Below are 20,414 nucleotides of genomic sequence, written 5' to 3'. Positions count from 1 at the left end.
TCATGGCATCGAACTGAGGTCATATGTTCTAAAGTTTGAAAGGACTTGTTGAGCGCTGCTGGAGGAACATAATGCCGGAGATGACTCGTGGTTCCAATATAGAACATTCACGCTTGTGTTCGTAGGTCGAATGTCACATTTCCCAAGAACCTAGTGTACATTGAAGTTCCTTCTGAAAATGCAATGTTGAGCACATGTGAACTTCTGCTAGAAGACTTAGAACACTAGGAGCTGCACAAATGTCCGCTAGGCGTCGGCGCGCAGGGAAGGCTGTGAGGCGGACTACTGATCCCACGGCGTTTCTAAGGCCACCTCACATGCACAGATCGGATCCGCAAGGCATGGACATGGGGTTCAATTTCCGAAAACCCTCGTAGGTGAAGGGCATTTGCATATGACATATTACGGCATCAGGCAGACGATGGATTCACGGTTGGATCTGTAGATTGCTTGTGTTCTATTTGGGGGCTTCCCAACTGGGGTGTCTTCTGCCCCAAGAGCGACGGTTTTGGCGGCTTCCGCGCGCCTCGCAACCCCGCAGGCCCTTACCTCCTTTGATGAGGCGAGAGGTGGAACAGCCTTGCAGGGGAGGACGGGGAGATAGGGTTCAGCTGAATCAAGCATCCTAGCTTGGCTTCGTCTGACCAGGGGTGGCAGCATTCGCAACCTCCGGTGATACCTTCGCATCTGAGGAAGTGGAACTGAATGGTTCATCGGCCTTCTTTAGGCCATCCGCAGCCGGCGCCTTCAAATTCTCAGAGGCTTCGTGACTTGGACATAGAAAGAAGGTTAGACTGCTTCGAGAAACGAAGGGTTGGTGTAATGAGTTCATAACGCACTCGACAACGGCCTGGTCGAACGAAGGCTTGAAGATGTAAACGCCGGATATGACGCCTGTGGACATCCTTCAGCCACCATGAGGATGATGGAACAAGGCGCGTTATGCATACCCAGCGCGGCAGCGAGCAGAAGGGGCACCGGTCCGCGTCGTGACATGTCGCTTGAGCAGAAAACGAATCCAGCGCTGAGTTTGTCGCGTGAGCTTCCACTTTCCAAACTCCGCGACACTGCCTCCCCCTTTTATCCAACGACATCGCGCCACAACCATCCAAGACTCCGTCCCTGGTTTTCATCGTCATCCGGCAATCTAACCAGCTTGATATCCGTAACCTATTTTTCTTCTTTTTTAAAATGGCTTCGGCTTCTTGTTCACGTCACAAAGGATAGAAAAATGTCGGTTTCAAGGCTACAGAAATCCACCATTCAACACGGTACGTTTAACTTGAGAAGTCAGAGTCTTGTACAAATATTCTTTCTATCTACAAATCGGCTCATGAAATAGACAAAAACACTCTCATGGCCGCTTAGCGATGCGCGCGGAGGCTCACGGCGAGATGCCTAGCGCTGCGCACGCAGCCTGCGCCGCTCTCTCTTTTGCAACATTCTTCTGAGGTGCCGTGCCCGCACCAACCGGGTTGCCGTTAACTAGATTAATATTAGCCAGGTCAGTTTGATTGACAACCTGCCGTCAATTTTATTCTCATTTACCCTTGAACGTCACGGTCCATTCTGGCTGGTGTGGTGGGCCGCTGTTGGATTCTGCTTGAGTGAGAAGATGGCCCGGACGGGATGAATAGACTAGGCGACGTTCATATGTTAGTCAGAGCTTTTCGGACATTAATTATGAGCTTACAGTTGTTCAGAACAGTGGTGTATCCTGCGGTTGTAATGTCAGTAAGTCTTTCGAAGATCCTAAGCCTCTGGAGAGTACTCACGTCCGCCAGGCATTTCGAAGAGAACGTTAGGAATTTACTTGGAGGCTTGAAGTGCTTTGACGTCGCATTTCTTCGTCGTACTTATACACTACGTCAAGAGCGCGGGTACCAAAAAATGAGCTCGTATGAGTAACCGGTGGAGCCTGGAGGCTCCTTTTTCGAGACAACGTGAAGAGTCAATAACGCTCACCCAAGATGGTCTGGCTTGGGTCTCCGAATCCAGCGACAAATACCGCATGTGGCTGGAGGTCTGACAGCACCGAACACCGGATTTTGCCTGGGGGTGGGACCCTTGGACGGGTTACTCACAACGCCTTTCATCAACTAGCCGGAATCGGGAGGTGAGACGATGATCAAGGTAGTTAGCAAAGCAGATGTAGATGAATAGTACGGCAGCTGCGGGCTCACACTTAAGCGCGAGAGCAGCTATCCACCAATCACTGCCTTGGTCCTCTTTGCATTTGTGCCACAACAGTCTCTTTATCCGATCAAGGATTGATTTTTGCGTGGCTGAAAAACGGCGACGGCGGAGAGGCATACATCATCAGAACTTTAGGTGACAGTTGATTCTCGCGGCGCGAGGAATTCGGCAAGTACTGTGAGAGCAAATGCCGCAGGCAAGACGCCGAACAGTTGATCATGCCACCAAGTGCTGAGCGTACACATGAGGTCAATCTCCCGCCTTGCTAGGTTGAAACTCTTGGACAAAGTACCTCTAGCTCGAAATGACCTTTACTACTCTTATTAGATCTACGACTAGGAATGAAGATAAGACCCAGCAGTCAGGGATAGGTTACCGATATGGGCGCTCCTGTAAGCGCCGGTATAGCGCCTTACTATGCACATCAACCCCGACCGGAGACACATTTTAACGGTGACCTGACGCGGAATATGAATGCCGGTCACAGGGTCGGCGTGATGATGCCCTCACAGATCGGCACGACCACCAGGGCCTTGCTCTAGCCTTTTTCGATATCTTCGGGGCCGCAAGTAAACTCACTTGTGTACAAAAAGAGTTGCATGCGCTTTGCTACATTCTGACGAAGTGGGGTAGAAACGTGCACTGTATAGTACACGATAAATAAGACGTTTCAGGCCAAAGTTCATCGGAGTGCTAAACCAAAGCATCAAGCGATGTGGATTGTATCGAAGACACCCTTCAAAGATTCGGAATTTTCCACTGCAGCCGCGTGCGAGTGAAAACGCGGGCCAGTGGACGCGCTAGCTCAGTTGTTCTCGGTCTCTTCTCCTTCAATCAGCGCTTCGAGCGCGATGTTCGCCGCCATATTTTTGGCGGCAGTCTGGTGGGTTCCCGTACCCACACTCTTGACCTCACCGTTGACTACAGCCAAAGTTAGCTCAAAAGCTGTTCAAAAGACAAGAAGCCGACGGGCTTACTCTTGCAAGTGCAAGTCCACGTCGGGGAATGGGTCGGACCGGTGGTCCTCACCTGCCAGCTGAGACTGTGGAGCCTTCCCTTCCTCTGAAGGTCTGGAATAACAGTTTAGCGGGTGCAGTCAGTGGATGGAGAACGAAGGCGCCTCACATTCGTTAAGAGCGTCAGTACCGTCTGTTAACAGATCAGTACAAGTGGGCGACAGAGAAGATGTTCAAGTACCTCTGGGCATGTCGGATAGTGTCTGGGGAAGTTGTTTCTTCTCTGAGGCAGAAAGCCCAGCAGGCGAGCAGGTATTTAGAGGGCAAAACATGCGCCTTCCAGCATTGTGAACGCCAGAGACATCCGCAAGTGTTGTGGGAGGTGCAGTGAGCGTAGCTCCTCAATACCAGAGGCCGTAGCCAAGACATGCGTAGGCCTCAGCAATTTGCCGAACAAGAGCTGGACAAAATGAGAAGCCGAACGACCATTTTGAGACGAAGAACTGTGCACTGACGACGACACGACAGAGAGGAGGCCACTTGAGATCACTCGTAGAGTAGTAAACGGGAAATGGGAGCGCCTCTTTCAGTAGAAGAGAGTCCGAATTGATCGAGGTGTTGGTTCTATGGACGGATTAGAAGGAGGGGCCACAAAGTAGCCAGGACATGCGGCCAGGTTCATTTCGGTAAAAATCAATCTCGACCCAATCCGAGGCCTATGCGCGTCAAGACGCCAATACTATTAGGGAGTGCAGATGCAAGTCCGAGATGGACGTGCCGCTGTAGCATCATGTTCTAAGGGAATGCCCCTAAAGCGTTCAAAGATGCAAAGACCCTCGGGGTTTCATCGTGGCGGTGCCAGCGCTCCGGTCGGTCGCAGAGCCCCACGCCCTTGACGAAGCTTCGAAAATCGAAGTGACGGATCGCATAGCTCCAAGGATATCACAGAAAGCACGGCTTGACGACAGAGGGAGCCGCTGGAGTAGGGTTGTGCGCAGACCACCAGGTAGTGTATTAACTTAACGTTCGAAGCCGTCATGTACTTCAAGCGAAATAAATGACCAGGACAGTTTACATGAGGATAGCGGATGCGATGTCAACCCAGGGACAAAGAAGCAAAGCGCAGTCAGTATATAGCCAGTTATTGAAGTTGCGTGGAGGTTCATGGAAAGTGCCGTGATGCGGCAGACGAAGAAACTTCCAACGAGGCTACCGAACCACTCAAGCCGAATAGCTGGGAGAAGACTGGGGGACCCGGCTTGTATGCCACGTGTTTATCCCCATTAAGCGCTGAACCGACTGAGACCGACTGCTACTTTCTCCCAAAAGCTCCGTGCGGGGTGCTGTTTTGCAACACACTTCCACAGCAAGTTATACGGGCGTGCCTGGCGCCGTGCCAAAACTAAGATCGCTTGCTTAATTTGCATTAGCCGTCAGAACTACAACGTCATGCGAGCGCTTACAGCAGTGACAGAGCCATTCTATTATGCAGTACATAAACACAACAAACATAGGGTAGGGTAGGGAGCATGCGAGTGAGTTGAGAGCAAGAGAGATGGGAGATGGGAGAGCTATGCAAACAGCCTATAGGAAAGCACTACAAGAACATCTATATACAAGAAAGTCTGCATTAAAGTGATGGGCAAATGAAAAAGAGTCTGATGTGGAGTGGGGGGTCGCTTAAGGCTGGTAGCCTTGCAAGATGGTGCTTAGAGCCTGGCCTGCGGCTGCTTCCATGGCCTCGCCTTGACGTCCGCCCGCTGCCTGGCCCCAGACTACGCCACGAACTGAAGCCAGTCAGTATGGCTGTGACGGGTCCGACTAGGAATGACTCACTTCTCAGAACCATGGTCCAGACGGGAGCATGGGCGGGGCCAGCTTGGGCTGTCTCCCAAGTGATTAGCCCAGGGCCTCCTGCTCCATACCTCCTCTGGAGGAAGTCGTTCAGCTGCATCCTGTCTGTCGAAGCGATCCATTCAATACTAGTTGTTCACCATGTAGCAGCAAAACTCACTGTGGGTCGACATTGGAGCAAGTATAGATCGCGTTTAATAGACTTTGTGGCGGCGAAAATAGAGATTATTGATAGAATGTGATGCAGAGAAGACGAGTGAACGAGCAATTGCTTTTCTGACGGATGACTCTGCTTACAGCTAGCCTTTATACCGTTCTCGAGCTGAATACAGCATATGCGAGGGAAAATAACAAAAAAAGGTGAGTTGGGCGATCCTCTGCTCTGAAGCGGACGTGTCTCCGACACTGGGACTGCGAGTCATACTGCCGCAGTCCGTAGATTGCAACAGCCGAGGACTGAACGGGTTTGCCGGCCAGTAGCTCCTGGCTGACTTGGGAAGCCGGTCGTTGACTCAGACGACACCACCGTTAGTTGGCCGCCACACTTACCTTCAATCGGGATAGACGCGTTACCGAGGATTTTTCTATTATCGTTGAGATTCCAGATTTTTGGACAGTTTGTCATCTCCAAGCAGGAGTCAAAGAGCGACGGAGTGGTATGCCGATGCCTTGACGCCGTCGATTAGCCGCGGAAAAACATGCCCCGGCCAGGTATATGGCGTGAATGTTTAGTCAAGCTACAGCAATGTGACTGAACCTCTTTCCGTACTCTCGCGAGCTCGCTCATCTCCTATTCAGGGACGGCGTGATAGTAGTGTGGTTGTGTGCCGATTGTCGGTCCACGCTTCCCCAAAGCCCGCTGGTGTCGCACTGCCGGCGACGGGATCGACACCGAAGAAGAACCAGAGCAGAGCACTTAGTCATCCGAAGAGGTACTAGCTGGCGCCACTGAGATGACTCGACGGCCTCGGAGCACAAACGCCTGAGAAAATGCAGAGCTTATTTGCAGTATATTCTCGAGCCAAAAGGATGTAACGACCGAGGATAGGAGCTGCGTGGAGTAGTCGTGAGTGACCGCAGAGTCGCGTCCAGCGCCTTTCCGATGTCGGCACAAGGTAGTCACCGCCCACACCGAGTGATGGATCGTGATAAGCCCTGATGATTGGCTGGCCGAGGAGCGTCTAAAGGTCGGCGCCAAAGTGTACGACAAGGTGGAGCATGAGGCCGATAAACGCGAGGTTCACGGCGGCTGAGCAAGCTGACTCGAAACACTATGCTGAGCAAGAGCCCTGGTTTCCTCTACAGCAATTAATGGTGGCTACAGGAAGTTTAAGCTTGTCGGCATTCACCTAGGACTGCATTTGCTTGTGTATCAGCTCGGCGACTGCTAGTAGTCAGCATCCTCACCATCAGCAGATCCAAATCACCGCCGAAGAGAGTTGTGTTGAATGGTTGATGCCATAGCTATGCTTCTTGCTTCTCAGAGCCTCAGCCTCAGTGCTTTGCGCCTGCATGTTGAGCTCAGCTCTGAGAACACAGAACAGATGGAAGGAGTTAAGCGGCTTTGCTAGCATATAGACAATCGATGCATCTATAGCAGCAGACACATGTTATCGGTGCTTCGAGGACCGAACATCCGACTGGTAAGGATATGAGGGACGCGAGACGAATCGACGTTCACATGCACACGGTGTGCGCTCCGCCCCCAGACCTCGGTCACAGCCGGATCACGCCCGCAACTTTCCGCTCATGCAATGACCCGACGCTGCCTGCCTAGTCTAGAAGTTCCTACGCAGACCACAAGAAAGATAGTCGATATGTTCCTACGTTCACCACTTATCCTCGCACTCTTGTCTCGCTGAACCTTCGTCTCTGAAGCGCTCAGCTGTTGCACGCTGCTGCGGATTTGCTGTATTGCTGTAGAACGCTATGACGTCCCGGAACTGCCAACGCTGTCAAGGCAACATCGTGCAATTGTCGGCGGCAATTTTCCTCTTGGCAGATCTTCGCGGCTTTTGACAGCTTTTGGCCACTTGATAGCGATAATAGGAAGTCGAGACACACTTTTGGGCACATCTTCACTATAGCCTATCCTGGTTATCCTAGCTGAATACTAAAGCTCCGTGGTCTTGGCTTATCGGGAGTCAGCAGACTGCACACGGCCATGAGTCGTCTCTACCATCGACAGCTCACATCTAAACAGGACGAATTACTCAACATGCGGCACTCTCACAAGTCGTGCTCGGCTGTGCTCGGTCATCTGCCCCCCTGCTCAAAACCTACGAACACCTTCTCTGATGGACCAACCTGTGTAAGGCCCATATGCTGGCATAGCACTCTCTATCGAGCCGATCCGAACGTTTGCTGCCTGTCACTTTGCCTCCTTCTGCAGCCCGTACCTTTGACGTGATTGGTGAGCATAAGCGCCCATGTGCCTTGGCGCGAGAATGTTTCGCGCATTTTGGTACTTGATGAGCATAAACAAGGCGTGCAGAATCCACCGAAAAGCCCGATGTCACGATGCCCTACGGTGCCTGTCAACTTTGTGCCAACTCAGGTCCTTACAGGAGAGAGAGCGGAGATGAGGAGCCTCTTTAAAGAGCCAGGGCAAAGATTTACTTCTGTGCGACTCTTCCACCGCACTTCCTCTGCTCTGTGTGTCTTTACCGCAACACTTTCAAGATGGGCGCTCTCGGTATTGTGCGCATCGTGACTCTTTGTACGTATTTTCCAATCGTTGGGTCAGACACTGTGCTAACCATTTACATTAGCTCTTTCTCTCCTTTTTTCGATCATCGTCCTGGGCCTGTCGGCCCACTTGATCTCTTTAACATTGGAATACTTCAACCTTTATTTTGTTTTCTGCGCATTGGGTGTCGCAACGGCTGTACTCACCTTCTTCACGATTCCGGTCATGTGAGTCATCGTCTGCTAGTGGTAGTGGAGTCAACTCTAAGTAGGACCTTTCTAGGCTGATCGTCGACACCATGAGACAAGGGGCATTTACCTCTATGGTTGTCGTTGAACTCCCTTGGCTATGTATGTCTTCCTTGGTGTAGTCGTGTAAAAAAGCCGACCATGGTTTCCAGTTGTACTCTGGATTTTATGGGTCGCGACTGGTGCTTTGACCGCGAACGCCGACGTGTTCTACTTCCCGGAAGGATGCATCTACATCAGTGAGTAGAAAACTTTACGACATTCACTGACATCCTTACTTACCGAATTATCCCACAGACGACATCACCCAACAGGCATGCCAAGAGTTCAAGGCCATTGAAGCCTTTGCGTTCCTCAACTTTATTCTTCGTAAGTACCTTCAGGTACAAATGGGCAACACGGCTCGGCTCATGGCCTGCAAATCTAGTTATGATCTATACTATCGCGATCTTGGTGTGCGCAATTGTCTCAGCCACCAGGGGCAACGATGTCTGGCTGGGTTCCGTGAAGACGATGGATCTGGGCCGCAATAACGGAACGGCAGCGCAGCCTCCCGTGAGTCAGTACGGTGGATCCGCGGTATCGTCGCCCCCTCCCCAGGGGCCGCCGCATCCGACAGGCACACCTCATTCGGCTCAGGTTTGAACCTGGCCTCAGGTCGGTAATCAAGGGGAACGTGCGAGTTTGTTAACGGTTTACCCTGGTTTGCCATAATTTATGTGTTTCGGTGAAGGTTGGGGACATGTTCGAATTCCTCAATTGGTATTTAGCGACATAGGGGCTATTTGTACGCGACTGTTATCCATCAATCTACAAGTGACATTCGTTGCTTCCATCAATTGTGAAAAGAGTTGCCTGTGACGACGCAATAGTTGCCTATCATCATGAGCCGCGCGGAATTTGTGGTACACGGGTGCCTCTGATCGTGCCACGAGGGCCCTGCCAAGGTACGGGGTATGTCGTATGATGTAGGCGCTCAAGCGCGAGTGCTCTCTGCCTTGCTGCCTTGCCTGCCTGTGTCTGAAATTTTGCAACATATGATCAACCTGAGCTATTATTGGATGAAGAAAATGTTTTGATGCGCATGGAAGCGTCGGCGGGGTGGCTGAGAAAGCAAACATTGAGAGGGGGTGATGGGATGTGGGAGATCGGAAGTTGAAAAGCGGCTGTTACCGGCAGGTCCGTGAGCGTCCATCAGCGCAAAGAGGCGACGCTCTGGTTTGGCTCAGAGCTCAACTGTTTCCCAGCGCATCCTCCCTCCCTCGTCGCCGTCGCCGTCTCCATCTCTCTCTTCCCCTCCACCGTCTCCCCATTCATTCACCTCTAAACTGCGGAGCAAGTCGGCCCTAAACTTCCCCTTCCCACTCCCACGCCCCGATAGCCTCTTCCTCTCTTCACTTAGAATTATTAATCCAGCGCATCTCCAGGTGGGCCCTTTTCCGTCGCTTCCTTTGTCTCCCAGACGCCCGCTCCTTCACTGCAACTCTCCTTCTCACTCCTTCTCCCCCCTTTCCCCCTCAGACTCGCCGTACAACATGTCTCAAGGCCAGGGTGATATCCAGGAGCGTATCGCAGCAGCCCGTCGCGAGGCAGAGGTGTTAAAGGAAAAAATCCGGGCAAGCAGGGAAGCCTCAGCGGACACCACCCGTAAGTCCGCGTCTCACTTTCCGCCAATGACTTTTCTCTCAAGCAGAGTCCCTCAGTGCGAGCAATGGCCGCCGAGGTTGAGGTCCTCCCTCGGATCGTCATGCGCCCGCGTCGCGCCCTCAAGGGTCACTTGGCAAAGATCTACGCCATGCACTGGGCTGCCGACAGGAGACATCTCGTCTCCGCTTCTCAGGACGGAAAGCTCATCGTCTGGGACGCATACACCACCAACAAAGTCCACGCCATCCCTCTTCGTTCTAGCTGGGTCATGACCTGCGCCTACTCTCCCTCAGGCAACTACGTCGCTTGCGGTGGTCTCGACAACATCTGTTCTATATACAGCCTCAATAGCAAGGAGGCTAATGGTGTCAAGGGCGGCCGCGAGCTTAGCGCTCACTCGGGTTATCTCTCTTGCTGTCGGTTCATCAATGACCGCCAAATCGTCACTTCGTCTGGTGATATGACCTGTATGCTTTGGGACATTGAGGCGGGTGTCCGCGTTGTTGAGTTCAGCGATCACACTGGCGATGTCATGAGGTAATTGTGGAGCTTCGTTGGAATTTGCCCTGTTCTGACTTGCTTGCAGTCTTTCTCTTGGGCCCAACCAAAATGTTTTTGTCTCCGGCGCCTGTGATGCAACTGCAAAGCTTTGGGATATAAGAAGTGGACGGGCTACCCAGACCTTCACTGGTCATGAGTCAGACATCAACGCCGTTCAGTACGTATCTGCATTCCATGCTGTAGAATCGCTCCTCAGGCCATATCTAGATTCTTCCCCAACGGCGACGCGTTTGCTACCGGCTCGGACGATGCTTCTTGCCGATTGTTCGATATCCGTGCTGACCGGGAACTCAACTCATTTACGCACGACAATATCCTGTGCGGTATCACGTCTGTCGCCTTCTCCATCTCTGGCCGCATCCTCTTCGGTGGTTATGATGATTGGACGTGCAACGTTTGGGATACGTTGCGCGGTGAGCGGGTAGGTGTTTTGACCGGCCACGAGAACCGGGTGAGCTGTCTGGGGGTTAGCGCCGATGGTATGGCACTGTGCACGGGCTCGTGGGACTCTACTCTTCGGGTACGTCTGGTCTCTCATCCTCTGGTACACGGCTGATCACGATCGGTGTTGTAGGTCTGGGCATGATGAAACTCTGTAGTATCACTTTCTTCGCTTCTTGGGACCTGGGTCCCTCGTCAGCTCCTTCTCGACGTTCCTGAACCCTCCTAGTATGTCCTATATCCCTCCCTCCACCCACCCGCGTCCTGCTGGACGCCTTAGAGTCGCTCGTTACCTAAATCTTGTCAGTGGGCACGGTCCTCCCTCCATGGTATTTCATAGTCATTCCATCCCTCATCTGCTGCTACCCGAATCTTACTTTTTATTGTTGTTTCGATTCCCGTATATACTTTCTCCTTCCAATTAAATTCGTTATCCTCAGCTGCACCAGCTGGTTTGCGAAATATATACCTTGCGGAATTCTTGTCTCCTTGTAATCCGACTTTGAACGATTGAACGCGCAACGTGTCGGTCTGACGAAAGGAAGCATTAGTCTACTTAGATGGGCAGGTGTAATCTTGGACGCGGTATGTACGCGAGCTGGTAGGGGCTGGGACACGACACATTTATTACTATTGTTACTTCGGCCATAACACCCTAGCTTACGTTTAAGTCTTTACCCTTAGACCACGCTTGACATCTCTTCTTCGCCATGTCCGAAGATGACCGCGCAGCAAAGGCTGCCCGGGCGAAGGCCATGGTGAGTTTGTTGTCTCTTGGCTCTTGTGGGGAAGGCGCTGGGGTCTCGGTGCTAATGTGAGGAAACTCGATGGACAGCTCAAGAAGAGGCAGAAGAAAGCAGTTGGCGGCAAGGAGAGCGGGCAGCTTGCCAGCCCGCCGCCCTCGAGGTCGCTCACGCCTGCGCTGCCCGGGGTAGGGGGTGTACCCAGTGGTGCTGGAGGCGCTGCGGACGAGGAGAAGACGGATTTTGGAGACGTGTACGTGATATCTTCGCTGCAAAGAACGAAGAATGGCGCGCTCACGCTGCTGCTGCTCATGCTCATGCTACTGCTGTTGCTGCTGGTAGGTTCACGCCTTCAGACGGAGACGCCAACTGGATCTCGTCATTGCCCCGGGCAGAGGTGCCCTCGCGCACGGCTTCGCCTGCTGTACCACCAGCAATAGTCAGCCCGACGCCTGTCAAGTCGCCGCTCTCGTCTCAGCCTCTAAATGGAGTGCACGGCGAGGAGAAGCAGGAGTCTCCGAGTGAGAGGGCGGACGATGGAGCGCTGCAGAATGCGTTGGCTCGTGTTACTGAGCTTGAGTCTGGTGCGTTTCTCATCAATCTGCTTTTTCTTTGTGTGACATAGTATTTATGCTTCCGAGCAGCGATTCACGAGAAGGAGAAAATTGTCGAGGAAACACGGAGCAAACTCCAGTCCCTTGAGTCGTCATTACGAGAGAAGGAGCAATCCGTCCAGGAGCAGCAGAAACTCTACGACGAGGAGCGCGCTCGTTCACAGTCATTCCAGGCTCAGCTACGGGAAAGCCAGCAAGACGCCCAGGACGCGACTAAACGCGGAGATGAGCTGTCAAAGGCAAATGACGCTTTGGAACACAAGGTCAAGTCCGGTATTGAGGAGTCCAGCAGGCTGAACGCCGAGCTGGAGAAGATTCGGGGCTCACATAGCGAGTCGAGCAAACGAGTCAGTGATCTGGAGAATGGTAATGCACGCGCATTTATTTTGTGGTGTCAAAACTAACACTTGCTGTGCACCAGAACTTAAGTCTACCCAAGCTACTATCGATTCTGAGCGTTCACGGACACAAGAACTACAAGGACGCGTCGAGGAGCTCACACAAGAAAGTGAGCAGGTTAGGCAACGATGGGAAGAACAGGAGCGTGAGGCCACCTCACATTGGGAGAAGCAAAGTCAGGATCTGCAGAACGCCATCAACCTGCTGGTATCGGAGAAGGCGACTCTCACTGCTTCGCTCGAACACATGGAAGAACTTGAGTCAGGTACGTTTCTCATTGTGAGTTGAGAATATGACTCGTAGCTGATTATATGCGCGTGCTTTCCAGACCAGAGGGAGAAAGAGTCGCTGTTGCAAGAAGAGCGCGAGAAGAGCCAGTCGCTCGAGAAACGCCTTCAAGCGCTTGAGACAAACTCGCTACAGCTTTCCGAAGACTTGAAACAGTCCTCGGCTCGCGAACAGGAGTTAAGTGACAAATACCGTGAACTCGTATGTTCTCGCAAGTTGTTTTTAGCATTTTCAGCGCTAAAAGTTTTCGTAGGAACGCGAGCATCAACTCTTGTCAGCCAACCTGGATGAAACTCAAACGTCTTCAGAACGGTATCAGCGACGGGTGAAGGAGCTGGAGGAGCAGATTGAGTCTGACGACCGCGCTGAGAAGCTCGAGATTTCGTTGAAGAATACTCAGAATCGCGCAGATGAGCTGGAGTTCCAATTCTCGAAACTCAAGCAGGTAAGCACTATATAATAATACTACGCAAAGTTGCTGACATTCACTGTCACAGACTCATTCAAGTGTCAAGAATGAGAAGGAAGCACTCGAGAAGCAGATTCGCGAACACACTGGGAACGCTGATTCATGGAAATCCAAACATTCCGAGCTGGAGAAGACATATTCTTCCGTCAGCGAGGAGTTGAAGTCCATCAAGCGAGAGCGAGAAGAACTTCTCGAGGAGAAATCTAGCCTACAATCCCAAGTTGACTTTAACCGGAACGTCGTCAAGCAGCTTCAGCAAAAGATCTCTGACGTGTCTAGTGAGCTTGCTGCGAGCGATCGTACACTACAGTCGACGCAGACCGAGTTGCGTATTTCAACTCGACGTGCGGAGGATGCGGAGCGCGTACAGAAGGATCTGCAATCGGAGGGCTCAGGTCTCATGCGTTCACTCGAAGAGATGCGCACAAAGACAGTAGACCTCACTTCGGAGAAGCTGCAGCTCACGGACCGGCTGCTCGCTCTTGAAAAGGGGCAGCGGGAACGCGACGATATCATCGCTCAGCTCGAGGAGTCGCTCTCCGAAGAATCCCGCACCGGTTCCGAAGTTGCGCGCTTGCTCGAAGAGACCCGCTCGCGGGGGGAGAAGGAGAAGATGTCGTCTGCCGCGTCGCTGAACGACCTGCAGCGCGCGTACGGCGAGATCCAAGACGAACTCGAGGCGGCGCGGGACGCTGCGCGCGCATTCGAGACGGAGCGGCAGAGTCTCCGCCAGGTCGAGGCGCGGAGCACGCAGGCGATCGAGCGGCTCAAGGCGGACCTCAGCCAGGCGCAGGCGGACTTTATGGACGCCTCGCGCGAGGTGGAGAAGTACCGCAGGGTGCACGACGACCAGCGCGAGTTTATCGAGCGCATACAGGTCGAGATGGAGTCGCTCAAGGCCGATCTGGCGGCCAAAGACGAGGAGCTCTCGCACGCCGCATCCTCGTTCGCCGACGAGGTCGACGACCCTAATTCGGGCCCGGGTTCAGGCTCGGGCGGCGCGCACGGCAAAGAACACGGGCGCTCGAACTCGCTCGACAAGGAGCTGCTCGGCTCGCTGAGGCAGCAGCACGCGCTGGACATGTCCAACGCACACTCGACGATCCGCGCGCTCGAGACGGCCGTGTTCGACGCGCAGGCCAAGGCGCACAATCTGCAAAAGACCGTCACCTCGCTCGAAGACCAGCTCACGCAGCTCCGCACCGCCGCCGCCACCGCGTCGTCGTCATCGCGGACACCGCGCCCCTTCTCCCCCGGCGGAACCAGCTCGGGCTCCGCGCCCTCGCGCCCATCGAGCCGCGCGATCGAGGCGGGCAGACGGCCGGGCGCGCACCGCTCGAGCGCGAGCAGCTTCGGCGTGAGTACGTCGCCGCGGACGGTGTTCGACGTGGGCCTGTCGCCCGAGACGCGGCACAAGCGGCAGGTGAGCCTGAGCATGCTCAAGGCGCGCATCGAGAGCGAGGCGGCCGCGCGCCCGCCGCTGTCGGCGTCGTCGTCGCTGGCGTCGATACCCGAGCCCGCGACGGAGAAGGGGGAGCACCAGCACGCGCACCAGCACGCGCGCAGGGCGCAGTTCATGGACGAGTCGCATGTGTTCTGGTGTAATTCGTGTAGTGGGGATCTGGTTATTCTCTGAGGGGAGGAGCGGTCGTTTAACTTTATATCAATATTCACATGTGGACAATTATGCCTGAAATCACCGCGCTACGATGGCTGCTTGGCTTCGCACACCCTACTCATTCATGATTTCAATCTTACTTAGGACGTACGCGCCTGTTTGTTTTATGTTATGTGGTATTTCCAAGTAAAACGGAACATGAACTCGGCGTCGAGGCCGCGATCGCTGGGTGTGTGCTAGTCACAAATCACATATGGCATGGGGTAACATGGGACGCGGGGGGATGGATCGGGGGGCATGTCATGCTAGTATAAGAGTATAATATGCAGAGGGAATACGGGAGACCGGGGGTGAATGGGAATGAGAATGGGTTGACAAGGAAGAAGGGAAAAAGAAACACTGTATGCAATATATAACACAATATGAGAGTCATCATCATCTAGCGAAATTGCTTCTCCGTTTCGTCTTCAACGTGCGTAACTTCATGAGCAGCTCCTGTTCACAAAAGGGGAGCATCGTCAGCAACGAATCCTTGACACATAAACCCACGAAAGCTCACGAACCTCGACCTCATCAGGCTGCAGCGTCCCCCGCCTATGCTCCTCCTCGACACCCTTCTCGATGCTCTCGAGCACATCCTGGATCAGCTCGCGGTAGTCCACGCCGAAGAAGTTCGTCAGCTTCGCCGCGCGCCGCCGGCGCAGCTGGAACGCGCGCTGCTCCGGGTCCGGCGTCGAGACGGTGAGCTCCGAGGGCGCGAGCGACGCCATGGATGCGCGCACGGGGAGCGAGTGTCGGCGCTCGGACTTGATCGACGCGCCTGACGACGTTGTTGTGGTGGTGGTGGTGGGTAAGGGGTAAGTCGGGGTATCGCGCCCGTCTTCTTGGTGCTCGGCGTCGTCGTCGTCCCGCCCGATATTAATCACTTCGCCTTCGTCGTCGTCGTCATCATCATCATCGTCTTCCTCCTCATCGGACGAACCAGGGTCACCGTGCAAATACCGGTGCAGCTCCGCAAGTGACTCCTTGTCATCCTACGCACACAAACCCCCCGTATCAGACCACATCCCACACTCGAAGAGAGAGACAATGAAACAACAAAACGCACCCGATCGATAATATCATTCAACGAATTCAACGAATGCTGATAATTCACATACACCGACGACCGCGCCAGCACATCCTGGTACGATGGCCAGTTCCCGCCTGCGCCCGCCGAACCCGTGCCCACACCCACACCGATCCCCACGCCCACAATCGACTTGATCGACGCGTCGCTCCCCCGTCGCTTCGGAATCAGCGGGTGCGCAGACTCGCTCGTGCTCGGGCGGTACTGCCGCTTGCCCTTGTGCTTCGACTTGGTGTACGCCGATTGGTTCGGGTTGCGCGACGAGGTCGGGGAAGACGGGGAGGGAGGCGGGAGCTGTTGGAACTGCTGGGACTGCGACTGGGAATGGGATTGGGAATGGGATGGGAACTGCGACTGCGACTGGTGCGGGGGTTGGAACTGGAACTGCGATGACGACGACAGCCCGGTGCCGTCGACGCTCGGCGAGGGACCGAGGGGCGACGTCGGCTGCGACACCGTCCGTGCGGCAGCGCCTGGCACGGAGCCTGGCACGAGACACGGTGGGATCGGCAGCGGACGGGTGTGGTACAGCGTCTGCGGTGGGGCCGCTCCGAAGACCTAGGACGGGTGTCAGCATGTGTACATATGACGCACGGTGAAAGAATGAACGGATGAAAATAGTATCGTGTAAAATGGAGAACGAAACAGAACGGATGACATACCTTCTCCATCTTCTGCGCGCGCCGCACGTTCAGCGCCTTCTCCTCGCCCCCGAGCTCCTCCTTGATCCTCTCGTACTGCGGCGGCGTAATAACCGCGCTCCCACTTCCACTTCTGTTCCGACTGCTACTCCTACCACCACCACCACCACCACCCTGCGCAGCCCACGACCGCCCATCCGGACTCCCATACGCCAACGGCGGCAACCCCGACGTATCACCCGGCATCGCCCCAGGCCCAATAACAAGGTCCGCAGGCACCCGCGACCCCAAAAACCGATGCAGCTTCGCGAGCCTGTCGCGCTTCTGGCGGCGCTCGATCTCCGCCATCTCCTGCGACGTGCGCGACGCGAGCGAGCCGAGCGAAAGCACGGACGCGCTGTCGGCGATGCTCGCGCTGCGACTCACGCGGTGGACCGTGCCGCCGCTGCTGATGCTGCTCTTGTCCCAGGCGGAGGCTGTGCCCGGGGAAGACGAGGATGGGGGAGGGGGAGGGGAGGAGCGTCCGCGTGTGCGTGCGTGCGAGGGGGACGAGGGGAGGGCTGTGGGTGGGCCTTCTTCGTCCGAGAGGTCGATGAAGGAGGAAGACGGGGAGAGGTTCCGCGGTTTGTTGGTGCGGAGGGGAGATGGCTGCTGCTGGCCCTGATCCTGCAGCAACTTGTACGCACGCAAGCGGGCGTTCCACTCCTGCTGCAGCTGGTCAGGTGAATCCCTATCCCGGGCCGTATCAGTGGCTGAGGCTGCGTGGGTGGTTCCCGTCTGATGATGGTGATGGAGCTGCTGGTAGTGGTGCTGATGATGACGATGATCCCCGAGCAGGTCGGCAGCAGGGTCGAGGAAGGCAGCCTTCTCCGGGGATAAAGGAGAGGAATGGCGACGACCCTCGATGGCCCAGGGCGACTCGACGACCTGCCATGGCGACAGGGGACCGGGACCGTCTTTGAGGGCCTTGGCGGAGGGTGGGCCGGTTGCGCTGCGCATGGCGACGCTGACGGACATGGCGTGGCGGTGGCTCTTATCCTTCTGGCGGGCAGAGCCGAGGAGGGCGGAGAGAGCAGACTGGGGCAGCAGCTTCAAGAAGCGGGACGCGTCCTCCTCTGGCTGGAGGATGACGGGTGATGCGTCCTTGAAGTAGCTGTCGGTCGCCATGGTCATTGTGCCGGGAGTCTGACCAAAGACCTGGGCGATCTTGCGGTTGCGGCGGATGAGGGCCTCGCGGTCGCTGGCGCATAGCTTGTTGGACTCTTCTGGGGGTAGTGCAATGGAGTGGAGGTGGGGAGACGCGCTAGCCGATCGCTTGCTGAGGTATGGCGGCTTCTTGTCGCGGTCAAACTGGGGCTTGGATTCTCTGGGGAGAGACGGCTTCCTGACGTAGACCGGGCTGGGTGGCTCTGCGAACTCGATGGGTGCTAGTGACGCCAAGGAGGTGGAGGAGGGGTTGAAATGAGATCGCCGCGGGGAGTCCGAGTCCGAGGCGACAGGGGAAGGTGTGCGGCGCGCGAACTGGATGCTGGACACATTTGAGCGTACAGAGACGTTGTCGGGGGTGGGGTCGTCAAAGTTGAGGGGGGATGGGGGGACAGAGTCGCTGCTGTTTGGGGCAAATGTCATCTGCTCCTCGAGGTTGGAGGCAGTGATGCAGCGAGGCATTGGGGGACGGGGAGGAGCAAGCAGTGATGTGCGCCTGTGCTTATTCTGGACTGCGCTAGTCTCTATCCCGAGGATTCTCTCATGCTTGTTCGTGGGAGGACGTGGCTGGGCATCTTCCCTGTCCGGCGAGTGGGGCGAGAGAAGGTCCATAAACGACTCGTGCTCCTTTGTCTTCCGGGAGGACGCCGCCATACTATAATGATCCCAACTGGGCGCTACCGTTGATCCTGCGCTGATGGTGATTCTTACGGGAGAAGGAGAAGGCGAGCACGCGAGAGAAGGCGACGACTTGTTGCGCACGAGCAGCTGGTGGCCAGTCGGGGTCTTGTTCGCTGGGTCAGACGAGTCAAGAGAACGTGAACGAGACGAGGGAGAGTGAGTCGGACATTGAGCTGTCTGCTGTTGACCTGTTGTTGCTGACCGACTCCCAGATCCACCTGCACTTGTGGGTGACGACTGTCGCGATGGCGCGTTGCAATTGGCCGCCATCAGCCCGGGTGCGGTTGCAATGGTGGCAGTGTCACATTCCACCTCTACACCTTCTCCTGATTTGGAAATAGACACCCCAAACTCGTCCACATGCATGCCCTTCCCTATCCGTCCAGATCCATCAGATCCTCTCCCTCGAAAATCGGAAAAAAGACGCCCACCCTCTCTGTCTCTGTCTCCCTTCCCTGTCAGCCTAAGTGATCCCATTCCCTTGTTCAGCATCTTCTCCACCTTGCCCAGCCGAAGCCTCGACCGTCCAGATCCACCACCAAAACTCGTGGGACGCCCTTCTTTCTTCCGCGTCACCGCGCCCACATCTGTTAATTAAACGCGTTAATCTCACTTTGAGCGACTCTGCCACCAAACATCACACATGCTTTACAACAGACAACTTACCTGCGACCTCCTCAGAATGCGATAGCTGACTCCCGCTCCCACTCGACCCGTCGCTCTCATCTTCCAGCGCCGGAATCGGATTGATATATGGATTACTCCTCGGAATAGGTCCCAGTAACGACGGCGTTGGCGTCGACGTCCGCGTCGGTGTCGGCGTCGCGGACCGCGACGAACAGGGGCTCGACGGGCTCGAGTACGACTGCCCAAAGTGAAAACGCGAACCCTCGCTGTTGCTGCCGACGATCCCGGGCACCCCATTCCCCGCCAGCAAATCCGTCCATGATCCGTTGAAGTGGCTAGCGCTCATGTTCCGCCGCAGACAGTGCTCTCTCGGGCCTAGCACCGACCGCGGTCGCTTCCCCCCTCCTCCCCCTCCTCCTTTTTCTCCTCCTGCTCCCGCTCCTGCTCCGTGTCCTCCTGCTCCGCCCAGCGCGTGCCGCGGAGGCGGCAGCGGCAGTCCGATCGCGAACCCGGACGACGCGGGCGGGGGCTGCGGTTTCGTGTCCGGTGGACTCGGGCTCGAGTTGTACAAGGCGCGGATCATCTCGTCGTGCTGCAGGAGCGCTTCTAGGTTCGGCGAGATCTGCAGCGACACCGCTGGCGAGTGGCTCATCGTCCGCGAGGGCGCGGGCGATTCGGCGCGTCGCGCGAGGCTGCTGTGGCTCATCGTCTTCGTCTATATTATCGTGTGTGAGGTGGGTTGCGTTTGTGTGTTGTGTTGATTAATGTGATCCTTTGGTACTTGCAAGGCGCGTCTGGTATGCTTGGAAAGAGAAAATCCACAGGAAAGAAAGGGAGTAAGTTGTCTCAGAGGAACGAACGACGTTCAGATTAAGCCGACTGGAAAAGCATGTAATGATATGGTAAACCCGTAACCGCAGCTAGCGTCTTGTTCAGCGGTTTCAGAGCAATATCGCAGAAGCAAAGCAAAGCCTCGAGGGTCTCAGACTCGTCGACGTCGCCAACGGCAACGGCAACGACGCGAAAGATGAACAAAGAACGAAGAATGAAGAAGAATGAAAAGACGGAAGATGGAAGATGGAAGCAAAGGTATTGTTAAACGTTGCAAGAAGGAAGAAAGAAGAAGCTAGAAATGCAAATGCAGATGCGACAGGAAACGTTACGCAATAATGCACCCTCGAACGCGCGGATGCGGGCGGGCGGGTGTGTAATTCAATTATCCAATATCTGACGGTGAGGTAACGCGTCCCGGCACGCCCGCACCGTTCCTTCGGCGTTTCGCAGACCCTCGATACGGTGGCCGCGGGTGGCAGTCGCCGCCATGCTCAGGGCCGCCTCTGAATCGCGCTAAGCGCAGATCCTGGACCCCCAAGCCTATCACCGCCGCTATTCGCTTGCACCTCGAAG

The 20,414-nt window shown here is 55.2% G+C and overlaps 7 protein-coding genes across 7 annotated transcripts; 3 read left to right on the top strand and 4 right to left on the bottom strand.

The window, feature by feature from the left end:
- Nucleotides 1-364: 364 nt before the first annotated feature.
- Nucleotides 365-1,788, bottom strand: CONPUDRAFT_161715 (uncharacterized protein; the record flags this gene model as incomplete). The annotated part of the gene is made up of 7 exons (XM_007765520.1): nt 365-770; nt 840-894; nt 951-1,024; nt 1,389-1,485; nt 1,549-1,638; nt 1,694-1,717; nt 1,776-1,788. 7 exons carry the CDS (start codon nt 1,786-1,788, stop codon nt 626-628), a joined length of 498 nt encoding a protein of 165 aa, XP_007763710.1. The 3' UTR covers nt 365-625.
- Nucleotides 1,789-3,001: 1,213 nt separating this feature from the next.
- On the bottom strand, nt 3,002-3,403 carry CONPUDRAFT_149147 (uncharacterized protein; the record flags this gene model as incomplete). Its single annotated transcript, XM_007765519.1, has 4 exons — nt 3,002-3,117; nt 3,174-3,266; nt 3,322-3,345; nt 3,394-3,403. The coding sequence occupies 4 exons, from the start codon at nt 3,401-3,403 to the stop codon at nt 3,002-3,004; spliced, it is 243 nt and encodes an 80-aa protein (XP_007763709.1).
- A 1,429-nt stretch (nt 3,404-4,832) lies between these two features.
- On the bottom strand, nt 4,833-5,179 carry CONPUDRAFT_149146 (uncharacterized protein; the record flags this gene model as incomplete). The annotated part of the gene is made up of 3 exons (XM_007765518.1): nt 4,833-4,939; nt 4,989-5,111; nt 5,167-5,179. 3 exons carry the CDS (start codon nt 5,177-5,179, stop codon nt 4,833-4,835), a joined length of 243 nt encoding a protein of 80 aa, XP_007763708.1.
- A 2,464-nt stretch (nt 5,180-7,643) lies between these two features.
- CONPUDRAFT_116163 (uncharacterized protein) lies at nt 7,644-8,774 on the top strand. Its single transcript, XM_007765517.1, has 6 exons — nt 7,644-7,725; nt 7,778-7,922; nt 7,978-8,045; nt 8,096-8,182; nt 8,241-8,312; nt 8,371-8,774. Exons 1-6 carry the CDS (start codon nt 7,689-7,691, stop codon nt 8,586-8,588), a joined length of 627 nt encoding a protein of 208 aa, XP_007763707.1. The 5' UTR covers nt 7,644-7,688; the 3' UTR covers nt 8,589-8,774.
- Nucleotides 8,775-9,478: 704 nt separating this feature from the next.
- On the top strand, nt 9,479-10,707 carry CONPUDRAFT_44527 (guanine nucleotide binding protein beta subunit 2; the record flags this gene model as incomplete). The annotated part of the gene is made up of 4 exons (XM_007764258.1): nt 9,479-9,590; nt 9,647-10,127; nt 10,177-10,308; nt 10,359-10,707. 4 exons carry the CDS (start codon nt 9,479-9,481, stop codon nt 10,705-10,707), a joined length of 1,074 nt encoding a protein of 357 aa, XP_007762448.1.
- A 595-nt stretch (nt 10,708-11,302) lies between these two features.
- Nucleotides 11,303-14,741, top strand: CONPUDRAFT_43820 (uncharacterized protein; the record flags this gene model as incomplete). Its single annotated transcript, XM_007764215.1, has 7 exons — nt 11,303-11,350; nt 11,428-11,588; nt 11,678-11,898; nt 12,371-12,613; nt 12,677-12,837; nt 12,890-13,081; nt 13,134-14,741. 7 exons carry the CDS (start codon nt 11,303-11,305, stop codon nt 14,739-14,741), a joined length of 2,634 nt encoding a protein of 877 aa, XP_007762405.1.
- Nucleotides 14,742-14,951: 210 nt separating this feature from the next.
- Nucleotides 14,952-18,690, bottom strand: CONPUDRAFT_79267 (uncharacterized protein). Its single transcript, XM_007764644.1, has 4 exons — nt 16,515-18,690; nt 15,832-16,410; nt 15,287-15,757; nt 14,952-15,218 (listed from the first exon to the last, which is right to left on the bottom strand). The coding sequence occupies exons 1-4, from the start codon at nt 18,351-18,353 to the stop codon at nt 15,159-15,161; spliced, it is 2,949 nt and encodes a 982-aa protein (XP_007762834.1). The 5' UTR covers nt 18,354-18,690; the 3' UTR covers nt 14,952-15,158.
- Between the last annotated feature and the right edge of the window lie 1,724 nt (nt 18,691-20,414).

Source organism: Coniophora puteana (assembly GCF_000271625.1).
Source record: "Coniophora puteana RWD-64-598 SS2 unplaced genomic scaffold CONPUscaffold_1, whole genome shotgun sequence".
In the NCBI taxonomy this organism is placed as follows: Eukaryota; Fungi; Basidiomycota; class Agaricomycetes; order Boletales; family Coniophoraceae; genus Coniophora; species Coniophora puteana.
Note: the sequence above shows the minus strand (reverse complement) of the source record. Positions and strands in the feature narration are given on the sequence as shown.

Bases quoted from the DNA above. Each gene is read 5' to 3' on its own strand.
- CONPUDRAFT_79267 (XM_007764644.1), bottom strand. From the start codon at position 18,353: ATGGCGGCGTCCTCCCGGAAGACAAAGGAGCACGAGTCGTTTATGGAC. The intron at 16,411-16,514 runs GTATGTCATCCG...CACCCGTCCTAG, and splicing joins GCGCGCAGAAGATGGAGAAG to GTCTTCGGAGCGGCCCCACC. The intron at 15,219-15,286 runs GTTCGTGAGCTT...TTTTGTGAACAG, and splicing joins TGCAGCCTGATGAGGTCGAG to GAGCTGCTCATGAAGTTACG.
- CONPUDRAFT_116163 (XM_007765517.1), top strand. From the start codon at position 7,689: ATGGGCGCTCTCGGTATTGTGCGCATCGTGACTCTTT. The intron at 7,726-7,777 runs GTACGTATTTTC...CATTTACATTAG, and splicing joins TGTGCGCATCGTGACTCTTT to CTCTTTCTCTCCTTTTTTCG. The intron at 8,313-8,370 runs GTAAGTACCTTC...CTGCAAATCTAG, and splicing joins GTTCCTCAACTTTATTCTTC to TTATGATCTATACTATCGCG.